Raw genomic sequence first — 15353 nt, 5'->3', positions numbered from 1 at the left:
CAAAAAAGGCTTATAATTTTTGGGCCTGATCAAACACCTTTTGATTAAGATGGGAGAGGAAAGAGATTAAAATCAAATTTTCTGCTTAGACAGGGCATTCTGAGATGTCAGACATTGAAGCAAAGAATGTCAAGTAGGCACTCAGAAAGAGGGCAAAGGTAGAGGAATGGTCCAGATTAGATTTCATATTTAGGGATCATAAGCACGCACATAATAAGTAAAGCCATAGGACTCAATAAGGCCATTAAGTCAGTTAAGGTATATAATTGAGAACTAACTCCTATGACTCTTCAACACTTATGGGTCAAGAAGAAGGGAATCAGCAAACCTAAGTGCGTTCTTAGTATATGAATAATATCCTATAGATACAGGGTAAAACAAGAAGAAAAATCTTTTCATTAACATCTCTGAATATGCCTCATAATGGTATATGAATTATTTTATGGCATTAACATACAGCTCCCTAAGAGTTACAAAAGGGCAATCCACAGAAGAGAAATTCAAAGCATGACCAAAATATCATAAAGTAACACTTGTATAAAAAATATTAAGGCTGGACTGAATCATGTCAAATTTATATAGTCCTTCAAGGAAGTCTGCATTTACAGAAAAGCAATCCAAAAAAATAAGTTAACAATGCCTGTTTCCAAGGAATAAATACTTGGGGATGGCTTTGCGATGTAGCAGGTTAAACTGTGGCCTGCTATGCTGGCATTTCATATGATTACAGGTTCAAGTACCAGCTGTTCCACTTCTGATCTAGCTCTCTGCTAATGCACCTGGGAAAGCAGTAGAAGATGGTTCACATGCTCGGGCCCCTGCATCTCATACTGGAGACCTTGATGGAATTCCTGGCTCCTGGGATCTAGGCAAGCACTGGCTGTTGCAGCCAACTGAGGAGTAAACCAGCAGATGGCAGATATCCCCCCTCTCTTAACACTAACTTTCACATAAACTAATAAACCTTAAAAAAAAAAAAAAGAAATCAAATACTGGATCACCAGTCTAACCTAATTAGTGAACTGATTTAGTATTTAAGTCACGCAATAGGATAAAACATAAATATTAGTTTGACTTTTTGTTCAGAAAAGACAAGGAAAACTATATATAAAAACATGGCTATCAAGTTTTTAAAGCAGTTAGTTAAAAAAATTTTACTTAGGGGCCAGTGCTGTAGTGTATCAGGAAAAGTCACCACCTGTAGCCCTGGCATCCATATGATCCATTTCTGATCCAGTTCCCTGCTACTGTGCCTGAAAGCAATGGAAGACGGCCCAAGTCCTTGGGCCCCTGTACCCATGTAGGAGACTCCTAACAAGCTCCTGGTTCCTGGTTTAGGATTGGCTCAGCTCTGGCCATTATGGCCATTTGGGGAGTGAACTAGTGGATGGACAATCTTTCTTTCAATAAATAAATCAATCTTTTTTTACAGAGCAGGTTCATATTTATTTGTACAGTTATATATATATATTATTATTATTATTTGACAGGTAGAGTTATAGACAGTGAGAGGGAGAGACAGAGAGAAAGGTCTTCCTTCTGTTGGTTCACTCCTCAAATGGCCGCTATGGCCGGCACTGTGCCGACCCGAAGCCAGGAGCCAGGTGCCTCTTCCTGGTCTCCCATGGAGATGCAGGAACCCAAACACTTGGGCCATCCTCCACTGCCCTCCCGGGCCACAGCAGAGAGCTGGACTGGAAGAGGAGCAACCGGGACTAGAACCCGATGCCCATATGCGATGCCGGCACCGCAGGCAGAGGATTTACCTAGTGAGAAACGGTGCCGGCTGTCCAGTGATATATTTACAGTTGAATATAAATTAAAGGCCTGCTTGCACACCAAAGCAGGTCCTTTGGGTAGTTCAGTCAAACAGGTAAGATCTCCAGCTGGCTCACAAGAGGAGCGTCCACTCCTTGGCCCAACTTTTAGAATTTTGCCAGCTTATAGCTCATCAATAATTTTCTTCAATATTCTTAGGTATCAGATCTTCATAGTAGCTGTCATTAATTTGAACCATTGGTGCATTTACACAGGCCCCTAGACATTCCACCTCTATAAGAGTGAAAAGTCTATCAGGTGTAGTTTCCCCAACCTTTATTCCAAGCTTTTTCTGAAAGGCCTCCAGTATGCTGTCGGAGTTTCAGAGCGTGCAAGGCGCAGTAGTGCAGACCTGAATGTGATATTTTCCAACTGGCTTTCAATTATACATGGTATAAAAAGTTGCTACTTCATATACTCTCATTGGAGGTACTTGTAAAACTTCTGCAACCTTGTTAATAGCAGAGATAGGCAACCACCCATTCTGTCGCTGGGCTAAATCCAGAACTGGAAGCACAGCTGCTGCTTTATGCCCTTCTGGATAGTTTTTTACAGTTACCTCTATCCTCTTATAGTTGTCTGGTGTGAAATCAAATGGAGTATCTGGGTTATTCTCAGGAGTGTCTCTGTGCACAAATAGGGCTCTTCCAGCTCCATTTTGCACACTCTCTTATGCAAATTCCTTATGTGTTTTCCTTACTGGGCTGAAGAAAGCTGCCTGGGCCCAGAGCTCTGTGGAGAAGAATGTGGCAGGCCAAACTGTTCAGCTTTCCCTAACAAATAAGTCTTAATTTTATTTGAAAGGTAGATGGAAGGACAGAGATTTTACATTTGCTGATTCATTTCCCAAATGCCCACATAACAAGGCTGGGCTAGGAGAACCTGGAAGTCCAAAACTTAACAATCTCCCATGCTAATGCCCAATCCGTATTAATTAATTTAAAGCAAAAGCATTAATTAATATAGAACTTTCAATTAATTCCATCAAAAAGGTCTTATTTTTTTAAACCCATAACAGATACCATTTCAATGAATACTAAAGGTTTGTTGGGGTGAGCAGGAAAAAATATTTTTTTTTTATAAAGGATGAGTTCATTTTATTGTATATTTGGCAGTATAACCATTCAACTACTCTGCATGTATTATCTGTTCAATTTAGTCATGTCCAGCTTAATTTAATTTATAAATAAAAGACTCATTCTTCATTCCTAAGCCAGTAACTCAAGACACTTCAGGTGATCCAAGAATGAGATGCTAATGCCCAAATAATTTAATTTAATTTCATGGAGACAGGTTTGGACAAGGCATTTTATTATCTACATGCCTGTATTTATTCACACTCACTCTGATACTCAAATTATATAAGATATTTAAGTACAAAGTAAGAAAAAGCAAACTACATGTACATGCTAAATAATTCACTTTTCTAAGAGATTAAGTACTAACACCTAATTGAATATTTAAAGAAACAGATGTCTGGATATAATTTATCTTTGTTTTTATTCACTCAAGAAGTATTTACTGAGGACCTAATATGTGATAAGTATCATCTTAGAAGCTGAGAATTCCACAATAATGAAAATGAAATTTTTATTTTACATTAGCACATGAGTTAATTTTAGGGTTAATCTCTGGAAAGAATTCAATTTTAACCACTTCTAAAGTGAAGCATATGCAAAAGACTAGTTAAAAATTTACCTTTGTACTAGAACATCCTTCTCCTATTCTACATAGTCAACCCTGAAAGTCTATTTCTGACTAGCTTCTGATTATAAGCAACTGTCTGAGTTATATTTAGTTTAAGTAATAAGCTTGCTCCACTCCTGAAAAGGTCTAATGCCACTGATACTCCTACAATCTATTAAATATTGTGTGAAAACTCACTGCTAAAACTGTTCACAGTTTGTATAAAGGAAAAATAGAAAACTATGAGAAATGTAGAGCATATCTTATAGTCCCTCTATAATCTAATTCAAATAAAGTAATTTTAACCCTGGACTGCTAAATAGCAGGAAATAGAAAGTTTTTTCTGTTTAATACTTTTAAAAACTTGGAGTGTTTTTCATACAGAACACCATTTTTCTCGTTGATTTCTTCTTGAAGGCTCAAATGTTTATAATATAGAACCAAAAGACATGCTATTTAACTTCTGTTAGCTTGTCCCTATTGTTACAATAACAGTATTTATCTCTTAAGATTGCTTTGTAATTGAATGAGATAAAACATATAAAAGATTTAATGCTCAATCATAACTGATGACATAAATCATTACTTCGGTTAATAAATATGATCAATACACATTGTGTGTAACTGATCATACAGATAAGATTAAGTGCTAAAGGGATCACATAAATAAGGCCAAGTGTCTAGTAATAACAATAGATAGAATTAAAAAGGAGAAAATGATCCAACATCGGAAGCAGGCCACACAGTAGACTCATAGAATGACAAATGCCCTATATGGCACTCTGACCTCAGAATCAGCTCTTAAGGCATTAGGATGTGGCTGAAAAGCTCATGAGAGCATTTTAGGCATGGAAAGCCAAGATACCATAGCAAAAAATGATCTACACAAAGGATCTCTGTGAGTGAGATCCCAGTGGAAAGAAGGGGCCATCAAAAAAGGATGTAATTTTCTCTGAAGGGAGGGGAGAACTTCCACTTTGCTTATGGCCCTGTCTAAATACTGATGGAGTTTGTGGTCACAAAAGGCTTCCATAGCTTTGGAAGCTCACAACAACAGCCTTGGGTGATCACTGATGTTATAGGTAAGAGTTTTAATTGTTAAATCTACAACAGGAGTCACTGTGCACTTGCTCCTCAGGTAGGACCTCTGTTGTTAATGAGTTATACTGTGATAATTAACAGTAAAAGTTGTATTCAAACAGTACTTGATACTTTGTGTGTCTGTGTGGGTACAAACTGTTGAAATCTTTACTTAGTATAGAGTTGATCTTCTGTATATAAAGATAATTAAAAATGAATCTTAATGAAGAATGGGATGGGAGAGAGAGTAGGAGGTGGGATGGTTTGGGGGTGTGAGTGTGGGTATAGGGGAGAAGAACTGATATATTTCAAAAGTTGTACCTATGAAATTTATATTAAACAAAAGCTTTCTAAAACATAACCATGATCAGTAATAATAGTTTACATTCATCAGTAGCACCATCCCCAATAAGCTGGGGAAAACAATAAGAACAAAAAGAATATTAGAAGATTCTTTGTTCTGGCAAGTTGAACAACATGTACATATATTCCTTAAATTAAGCAACAGATTTAAAGTATCACTAATATGAATGCCACCAATATCCAGAATTCCCAAGAATGTAACTATGTTGAATAAATTTTCAAGAAACAAAGCGTTTTGCTAACAAGATGCTTTACTAACATTCTGTTTGCTACTCCAAAGAAACAAAGTATTTCCTGTCTTTAAAAACATATATCTTGCCTTTTATTTCATAAATAGTTACCAACAGAACTCAACAACAAGAAGTAAGTTAGTGGAGTTAAGACCATTTATGATACTGTTATTAACTCCAGCTCCATCCTGACAGATCATATTGGAAATAACTAAAAATATCCTATTAAAAGAGAATTTAAAAACAACCACTAGTAAATAAGTACAAAAGTTGTAAGCTTAAATCTGGAAAGTGTTGATGGACTACAAATAAAGGAATTAACAAAGATAAGACCTAAAACAAAAACACCAGTAAGAACCTTTAAATTAAAACTCTTCATTCTTTCAAAGGATCTTGAAGAAAACTAAGAAATTCCCAAATGGAGAGAGGTCACTAAATATCCAAGAACACTCACCCAACCTTTGGTAGGAGACCTCTTGGAGAATCAGATGCTTGAATCAGCTGAAATAGTACCAAGTTTTTACTGATTACTCTTAATAAAGCAATGGAGCAAAGGTTAACTCCATACTATCAAAAATTGTTTGTTATTATTATTGATAATCATACTTACTACTATTATAAATGACTCAAAAGGAGACTGCATACTGAGTTCCAAGGCAAATCAAACTGTATGTATGTGTAAATGTATACATTTCCTATAGCTATTTTAGAAATATAACCTGTTAACATAATTCTTCCTATAGCTGTAAATTTATTGGCAGAATAAAGTTTGCTAAATTAATATATTGTAAAGTTTTTAAGAAAGTATGTAAAATATTTTTAACTTTGGCTAAGATTGAAATTTTTGAAAAAGATTAAACAAGATTCCTTTTCTCAAAGATGAGTATTTTAAACATTATTAATGAAAACATGAAATATCAATATAGTAGAAAGCATCTGATGGTACCTAATGCCAAAGGGAGTAAAATAGGTATGACAGTTAGATGAGAATATTGTAATGTTTCTCAATCTCTAAAAGTGATAAGATAATCCTCAACTTGCAGCGTAACTTTCTCCAAAAGTCCATGTTGTGAAAAAATAATGCACACTAATAATGTGGGAATGGTCAAGAGCAAAAAAGTAGAAAGTTCTATATTTTTCCCAAACAAGCACTTCCCCAAAAAGCTACTTCTGCTTGTAGGTGTGTCAAGCAAGGGAAAAAATGAAAAAGACCCACTTGGATTAAAAAATATCGACAGACAAGGAGTGAAAAAGAACACTGATTTTTTTTTTTTAATGTCAAGTAAGCATACTGAAGCTAACAAATCCTGAAACAGCAAGCCAGCAAATATACTATAGTCTAGCTGATAAATGATTTAACTATTATTAGGGATAGGTTACAATACTCATTTAACGTATAACTGATTGAACAAGCAACTTTTGAAGTCGAGAATAACAATAAAATAAGGAAGACCAAAATCAAGTTTTTAAAGGTGCCTGTACGTGGAAGGGAAAAATGAATGATAAAGTCAGAAAGAGATGTGAGAACATAATGCCACATAGGAACGCCAAGTACAAGACTAGCACTAGAGTGAATAAGAATCTTAACATATCTATGAAGAAAAATTATGGATAAAGTAATAATTAGGAATGAAGTTGAGACTAAGGCATTCTTGTGTGAGAAAAATCAAACATTTTAGATTTCTACTGAAAACATTAAATGACAAAACATACCAGTATTACCTTTCTTTCGAAAGAGTGCATTTAGGTAACTTTCTGCTTGGCATTCAATCTTATCAGTGTTGGACTGGCCCTGAGATGATAGCTCCTCTGTTGGTGTTGACTGTGAAGAATCAAGAGATGGTATACAATCCTAAAATTATAAGAAAACAACAAGCATATAAAATCATTTTATATGTACATATGGAATTTTTTCATTGAAATAATCAATGGAAAACACTGCTCCATTTGTTCTAATTTATAAACCAACATCAAATTATATTGAGGGAAATAAAATTTGAAAGAAGAGTAAGGAGAAAAGAAATTTAGTTCAGAAAAAAGGACCAAGATAGCCTTGTTCCTTAACAAAACTACAGTCAAAAAAGGTAGAAGAGTAGATAAACACATACAGCTAGTAAATTCACTACATGACATGCAATAATGTGATTACATCAGAATTTTAACAAAGCTGATGTATTAACTCACGAATCTGACTGAAACCAGTATAGTTTCTCAAACTCTCTTTTCTTCCTAGCCTTTCTCACACCTGTAGATAAGCAATCAGGATTTCCCATATGCAAAAATGCTGGCTGCATAGTTATGTGCTATTTACAAAGTGGGCATTTAAATATTTCATTATTTACATAGAAATAATTATTATATCCTAAAACTTCAGGGGTAAATGAGAGGCTAAAAACTAGCTGTACATTATACCTCTACTACTGATTTCTAAAATGTCAGATTGTGGGGAAATCTCAGGCCAAACTAGGCTCCCAACCTCATATATATATAACTAAACACAAAAGAGACCTGAATTGAATTTCTTCAGTAAGGAAACAATAAGAAGGGAATAATAAATGAGCAAAGAGATGAGTTTTCTAGGATTTTCACCTGCTAGTTAAGCTAAATGTTAGACTTCCTTCATAAGACTTTTATTCTTTTCATTTATCAAAATGAAGTATTTAAACTTCCACTGTGAGTCACAAATTTCCAGACAAATTAAGAAAAAAAAATGTTACAACTGTGCAATTAATTTAAAAATATTTTTTTAGCACTAAAACTTACACTGACTGCTTCTCTCTGTAGATTACAAAATGAACATTTTTCATCCATAGACCAGTCAGTCAGCTCTTCTGGTTCACAGTCTTTAAAAGAGGGAAAAATATTCATTAAATATACTAACTTTACTTAAACAAGTAAAATTACCACTCTCTACAGCAATGGCTCATACAATAAAAAAAAAATAGAAATGAAAAATAAAAAACTGCTAAAAGTAAGAATAGAAGACCTAACTTTAAAATTAAAGTGATGACATCAAAAAGAAATAAACAAGGAAAGCTATAAGGAGCATACTTTTGCACTATTATGGGATACAGGAGCAAAATAATGAAGTGGCTATAAATTAGCAACTCTCAAAAATAGAGTTTTAAGTATCATCTAACCTTCTGAAAGAGTCAACTCATCACTGGCCATTAATTTTGCTTTTATATCTGCTATGGAAAACTCAACAAAGGGGGAAATTTAAAGAGAAAAGGAATAAATTTTGCATAGCAGGAAAGGCAACATAAAATACAGAAACAGAAGAAAGCACCAGAAAAGTCCACAGATTTGAGAAAACGGAAAGATGTCTAAGAAAAAAAGTAGAAATACATAGCTCAAAAATCAGATAATATTTTTATTACATTGTTCACAGGCTTTGTTGCAAGAGTCGGAGTAAAAATTAGGTAAACAGGTAAGGTATATTATTCAATACAAAACATGATTTCTTTATTCATTATAATCCAATTGTTGGAATATATTAAGAGTTTCTGGAGAACAAAAACATTTTCTAGTGAAGAAGTTTTATGAAGATGTAATAATTACACTGTTTTCCTGATTGTATTTGGTATAGACAATGATTTTCAAATTTATCCCTTGCACCAGAAAGTCCTTCAGTTTTTTTCACAAATAAAACTATAATGCAGAAACTCAAACACAAAATCTTTATCATCTGAGGAAGCTATACTGTAACTAACTGAAATAACACTTGATGTGCCACAGAAATTTTCTCTCCTACTTTTCAAAGGTAGAGTTGAATACATGTCTCTGTTATAATACACATAAAATAAAGCTTATCTCTTTTGGAATGACAATGGATGAATACTGGTTAGGATTATTTCAATACCCTTCCACCCCCTTCCCCCTCACACAATTTGCATCAATCCAAATCCACAGATCAGAAAAGAAGATAATTGCTGTTGGAGTATAAATTTGTTGGAATATAAAACAGTATAATAATCTCTCTCTGATGTCAGACAATGTTATACAAATGTAAGAGGTTGTGTCTTCAAAAAGTTCACAAAAAAATGTGCTTTACGAAAAATCAGGCATGGATTTCAAAAATTTTTTGCACCAAAATAAACTCATAGTAACTTGGTATAACATGTCTGTAAAAGACTTAGTTTAAGTCACTAAGAAGGATCAGAAAATGTCTAAAGAGTCCCTTTCGGATTACATGAATTCTGCTAAAATTAAAGCAAGAACAGACATGAAATTTGTGCTGAGCTTTGGGTGGAAGTAAGAATGATGAAATCACTGATGTTTTACATAAAGTTTATGAGGACAATGCCCCAAAGAAATCAGCAGTTTGATGGGGTCAGCGCTGTGGCATAGCGGGTAAAGCCACCACTTGTAGTGCTGGCATTCCATATGGATGCCAGTTCGAGTCCCGGCTGCTTCACTTCCAATCCAGCTCTCTGCTATGGCCTGGGAAAGCAGAAGAAGATGGAACAAGTCCTTGTTCCCCTGCACCAGCGTGAGAGACCCAGAAGCTCCTGGCTCCTGGCTTTGGATCAGCGCAGCTCCGGCTGTTGTGGCCAATTGGGGAGTGAACCAGCAGATGGAAGAGCTCTCTTTCTTTCTGCCTCTCCCTTCTCTGTATAAGTGTGACTTTCAAGTAAATAAATAAATCTTTAAAAAAAAAAAAAAGAAATCAGCAGCAGTTTGCAAATGGTATAAAGGATAAAACTATTTTGAAGATGAAAACTGCAGTATCAGATCATACACAATTTATGAGGTTATTAAGAACCTCATTCATTTCCTATTTAAGAAGTCTGATTAACAGTAGAAACAACAACCAACACCAAAAATGTCTCAACTGGTTAAACTTACAGAATTTTGACTAAAAAATTTTAGTGGAAAAACTTTGACAGGTAATCTACTGCAAACAGCAACACGTGCAGTGCACATTTTAAACCAATGGGATCAAAATCCTGAAGCATTTCTTCTATGAATTCTAAGAAGCAATGAAACACGCAGGTTCAGACATTTGGTGTGTGTGCTTGGCTGAGGAGCCAATGGGGCAAAGCTACCATATGTGGGATTATGACTGAATGCCCTAAGTCAGAATCCCGCTCAGGCGGAATGATACGGCAGTGCTGAAGGAGCCTCGGTTGGCCTCAGATAGCCAGTAAAAAAAAAAAAAAAAGCAATGAAACATAGCTTTATCAACACAACCTAAAAACAAAGCATAATCAAAGAATAATTAAAACAATGGCTACCAAGAAGAATGAAGTGGTGTGGTCAAAGCAAAAGAAGAGTCGTCAAGAGCAAGGCAACACCAAGTTTTCTGGAGTACTCAAGACATTTTGCTTATTGACTTTTTAGAATGTCAAGGAACAATTACACGTACTTATTAAGAGAGTGTTTTGAGAAAGTTAAGACAAAGCTTTAGCAGAAAAAGTCCAAGAAAGCTTCAACAGAGAATCATCCACTACCATGCCTAGACTCCTGTTCATTCCTCTCACCCAAAGAGCAGTTTTGCAAGAGTTTCAACTGGGAAACCACTGAGCATCCACTTTACAGTCCTGATTTGGATCGACTACATTGACATGGTTAAATTCCTGGGACCTTCAATTCTTTAGAGATGTACTAAATGTATGGTTATCAATGTTTACAAAAGCTTCTTGAACTTGAGGGAGCTCACGTTGAGAAATGAAGTTTATATTTTTAATTTTTATCTTTTAATTTTCCTTTTCCATAAAACTTTTGAATCCCCTATTATAAATATTATATAAATTTGGAAAAAGAAGAAATGGGAACATAAGATCCAGTACAGAGTGATGAAAAGATAACTGGACTTGAAGTCTCTGAAAATCTGTGAGAGAATTCCAGTTAGTAGTTCTAACTTTTTCAAGTACAAAGCTTATTGTTTCAATTACTTATGTGTAAAATAAAAGATCACACATCACCTAACTCATTTGTGAATCAAATGGAAAAATACAAAAGCATGTTATAAAGTAGGAAACACCAAGCAAAGGCTAGTTATTAACAAAGTAGAAATACCAGTGATTGTTTTTAATAGTCTACGATCACACATGTATGTAATAACATTAATTTACAGAAAGCAGATAATTTCAATTCAATATCTGCTAAAGAAAATTGGTCACCTTTTATAAACAATCCAACAAAACAAAAAGTTTAAGTAACTTACATTATTAAACATCTGGTTTTTATAGAATTTCAAGTATGTAGGCTTTCAAGTGCAGTGGATATAGGTTTCCAGTTTTTCACCCCCTTAACAGAACAAAATCATATATCCATACTGTTTAATAAAGGATTATGCTGGGTTTCTTATTAGGGAAATCAAGCTCTATGATCGGTATAATGAATGGAGAAGACAGTTTGTCATGCCAAACTGCAATTTTAAAAGGCATAGCACATTTTCCCAGGCCCTCTTGAGTTTCCACCATTTAACCTGAGATCTTGCCCCAGATAGTCATGATTCCTTCAGTCTGGGACATGGAAAGATATGTGGAGAAGACATAATTTCTATTCACAGCCTGGAGATCAAGCTTAATCAGTTCAAACGTAAGTATTCCACAGATTTTGGAGTCGCTGGTTATGTAGCAGTAATGAAGCAAAAATGTGACTCATACAACCCAGCATAATGTAATTTTGTTGGGTCAAGGAAATATTATCGCTTTTTAAAAATCAGAATCTCTTGAAGGAATTTAGCATTGAAATTTTTGAAAAATATATTATTGGCCTAAAGAGTGTATACTTTGAAAAATAGTTAGAAGGTTTCATGAAGTTTCAGGGATAAATATATAAGCTAAGTCAAGGAACAACAATTTTAAATTAAGACAATAAGCTCCAAAATAATTTCAGAGTAGGCATATACTGAAATCGTTGTCACTTATTGCAGTTATTTTAACAGGAGTTCCTTAAGGAAATGTTAATTAAATGCCTCCATAATTATATAAATGGTGCTGCATAAACAATTCAATATATTTAAGCCATTAAATTTTGCTAGATTCAAAACAGTGATTTACTAAAAAATATTTAACAATTATTATACAGTAACCTTTAAGTCTAAATAAATGATGGTGAGATACATTTTTATATATGAGAAACCAAATTGAAAACTCAATTCTACACTAAATATTCTTCTTCATAATATTTTTTCACGTCACTGAAAATTAAATCCTGGAATCAAACAGACTCATTTTATTTCTAGCACAAAATTTGACAACCAGGTGTTCCTCTCTAAAACAAGTTATCTTTAAAATTTTAATACATGAAAGTATAAGCTCAAAAAGTTACAACTATGTGCCTTACAGAAGTAGCCTTGTTAATAAAAAAAAATCTCACAATAAAATCTGACAGTAGATCAACCTTTCCATTACAGATATATATTCTTGTAGTTAAAGTCTGGTTCTAGTCATTTTATCTAATCTATTTTGGAAAGAAAACCTTGGTATTGAAACATGGGCTTTTTTCCCCCCAAATCAGAAATGGCTGCAGGCAAGTTGAGTTTTGTAAGCTAATACTGCATAGTAATAACTTTTAAGTTAATTCCAGGCCATGAACTTCAAGTAAAAAGAGTAGTTATTCATTTCTTTTTTGCTAATCAGTATTTAACACGCAAAAATAAGCATTCAAGGGGTCAGTGCTGTGGTGCAGTGGGTTAGCACCCTGGCCTAAAGTGCCTCCTTCTTCACTTCCAATCCAGGTCTCCGCTATGGTCTGGGAAAACAGTAGAAGATGGACCAAGTCCTTGGGCCCCTGCACCAGCGTGGGAGACCCAGAAGAGGCTCCTGGCTTCGGACTGGTGCAGCTCCAGCCATTGTGGCCAACTGGGGAGTGAATTAGCGGATGGAAGACCTCTCTCTCTGCCTCCCTTCTCTTTGTGTAACTCTGACTTTCAAATAAAATAAATATGTAAAAAAAAAAAAAGCATTCAAAAATATATCAACCAGTAACACCTATTAAAACATTGTTTTTTGTCTTTATCATGGTAGCGTTAGGATTTGGGGAAAAAAGATATTGAGCCAAATATATTAAGGTTTAATCAGTGTTATGTATCAGAGGTCAGGAAATATTTCTTACAAATAGCCAAATAATTATTTTATATTAAGCAGATCTTGCAGTCTTTCACAAATACTCTACTACAGTTACACAAAAGTATCTACATCAATTGATGAATGAGAACTACGTCCAGTAAAAACTTTAGTTATCGGACAATGAAATTTGAATTTCATATGATTTTCACATGTTTCATTGCTCTGAATTTTTGCTTTTTACAACTAAAATTGTAAAAAACATTATGAATTCACAGGCCAGTAAAAAACAGTCAACAAGGTAGATTTAGCCCATGTGCTATATAGCTGGACAACCTCTGTTATACATAATCCCTTCGATAGATAGGTAGGCACATTTACAAAAAACAAGCATCTATCAGCCAGTATCCACAGATGTGCTTTATTAGGGTTCATGGCATTTACAGTCTTATTCCTATTTTCATAAACATCCATAGTCAAAGCATGCAAATCAGATGATCATCTCTCCCCCTTTTAAAGAAACTGGCCTAACAAGACATAAGAAAGTGTTAACTAAAATAAGAAACAAGAATGAATTTTTGCTTAAAAACTCCTGTGACATCAGAAGTACATTTAAGGCAGATGGACAAAGAAAGGAATAAACACTAGGGTCTTTTCTTGAAGAATGCAAATATTTGAAGTTTATGACATTCAAAATCTCTTTGGAGACCTCACTTTATAGAAGAGAAAATAGTTCTGACTGTCCTCAGAAAGGTAAGGAGCCATAAGGTAAATCAAAGAAAATGGAAAACTAAACTTTCTGTTTTGTCTCCACTAAAGCAAAAAACCAGCACTCAAATCCTTCTTTAAATCAATCTGGAGGCTGCTCTTTGTCAAATTCCAGAATTATAATGTAAATATCTCAAAAGACTAGTATGTATGTATCATAAAAACAGTCTTCAACTTAGGAGGGAATTACCTTTATATTCTTAGAATCCTATCTATGAAATATATAAAATCTATTCTCTTTCTATTAATAAAAATAAAAGTTTTGGTGACTGCCATAAAAAAGTTTTTAAAGAAGTTTTCCATTTCAAGACACCCTATGTGGGACCAGAGCTGTGGCACAGCATGTAAACTTGCCTCCTGCAGTGCCAGTATCCCATCTGGGTGCAGGTTCTAGTCCCGGCTGCTCTACTTCTAATCCAGCTCCCTACTAATGCTTCTAGGAAAGCAGTGGAAGATGGCCCAAGTGCTTGGGCCCCTGCACCACGTGGGAGACCCAGAAGAAGCTCCTGGCTTCAGATACGCCCAGCTCTGGCCATTACAGCCACTTGAGTAGTGAACCAGTAGATAGAAGATAGCTCTCTCTTTCTCCCTCTGACTCTCTGTAACTCTGCCTTCCAAATAAAATAAATAAATCTAAAAAAAAAAAAAAAACAAAAAAACCACCCACACACTATTTGCTGAAGGTAGTTTTTTAAGTAGCAGAATAAATTCACAACGTATTTTTCAACACAAATGATAGGCTTGCAAACTAAGTATTTTTTAAAAAGATTTATTTATTTGAAAGTCGGAGTTACACAGAGGAGGAGAGGCAGACAGAAAGAGAGGTCTTCCATCCACTGGTTCATCCACTGGTTCACTCCCCAATGGGCCACAATGGCCAGAGCTGCACTGATCCGAAGCCAGGAGCCAGGAGCTTCTTCCTGGCTTCTGGCTCAGGTGAAGGGGCACAAGGGCTTGGGCCATCTTCCACTGCTTTCCTTGGCCATAGAAGAGACCTGTATCAGATGTGGAGCAGTCAGCACTTGAACCAGAGCCCATATGGAATGCTTGTACTCCTGTGCTATGTCACAGTACAGGCCCCAGTCTATCTTAAATACATGTAAATACCATGGGTTTCACTTCAGAATTTGAAATAACTCAAATAATAGAAAATAATGCTTTGCGGGGCAGGTACTGTGATTTAACAGGTTAAGTCACCGCCTTTGGTGTGGATGCCATATTCCCATATGAGTGCCAGTTGGAGTCCTGGCTGCCCCACTTCAGCTCTCTGCTATGGCCTGGGAAAGCAATGGAGGATGGCCCAAGTCCTTGGTGCCCTGCACACGTGTGACAGACCTGGATGAAGTTCTTGGCTCCTAGTTTTGTCCTGGCCCAGCCCTGGCCATTGAGG

At 35.3% G+C, this 15353-nt stretch overlaps 1 protein-coding gene and 1 pseudogene across 13 annotated transcripts in view; both read right to left on the bottom strand.

The window, feature by feature from the left end:
- Positions 1-15353, bottom strand: part of LCORL (ligand dependent nuclear receptor corepressor like) — a 228293-nt gene that overhangs the window by 117205 nt on the left and 95735 nt on the right. For 5 of the 13 annotated variants that reach the window (XM_062213070.1, XM_062213069.1, XM_062213074.1 and 2 more), the window contains exons 3-4: positions 7941-8020; positions 6891-7029 (exon numbers count right to left, since the gene is read on the bottom strand). In XM_062213070.1, the coding sequence (XP_062069054.1) occupies positions 6891-7029; positions 7941-8020 (219 nt within the window). Of the gene's footprint in view, positions 1-5631; positions 5679-6890; positions 7030-7940; positions 8021-15353 lie in introns of those variants that run through there. The other 8 variants (XM_062213071.1, XM_062213075.1, XM_062213082.1 and 5 more) reach the window with 5 other exon arrangements.
- Positions 1820-2514, bottom strand: LOC133775251 (NADH dehydrogenase [ubiquinone] flavoprotein 2, mitochondrial-like; annotated as a pseudogene).

The sequence above is a fragment of the Lepus europaeus genome, chromosome 16 (genome assembly GCF_033115175.1).
Source record: "Lepus europaeus isolate LE1 chromosome 16, mLepTim1.pri, whole genome shotgun sequence".
In the NCBI taxonomy this organism is placed as follows: domain Eukaryota; kingdom Metazoa; phylum Chordata; class Mammalia; order Lagomorpha; family Leporidae; genus Lepus; species Lepus europaeus.
The sequence above is the reverse complement of the archived record's forward strand: the minus strand, read 5'-3'. Positions and strand labels throughout refer to the sequence as shown.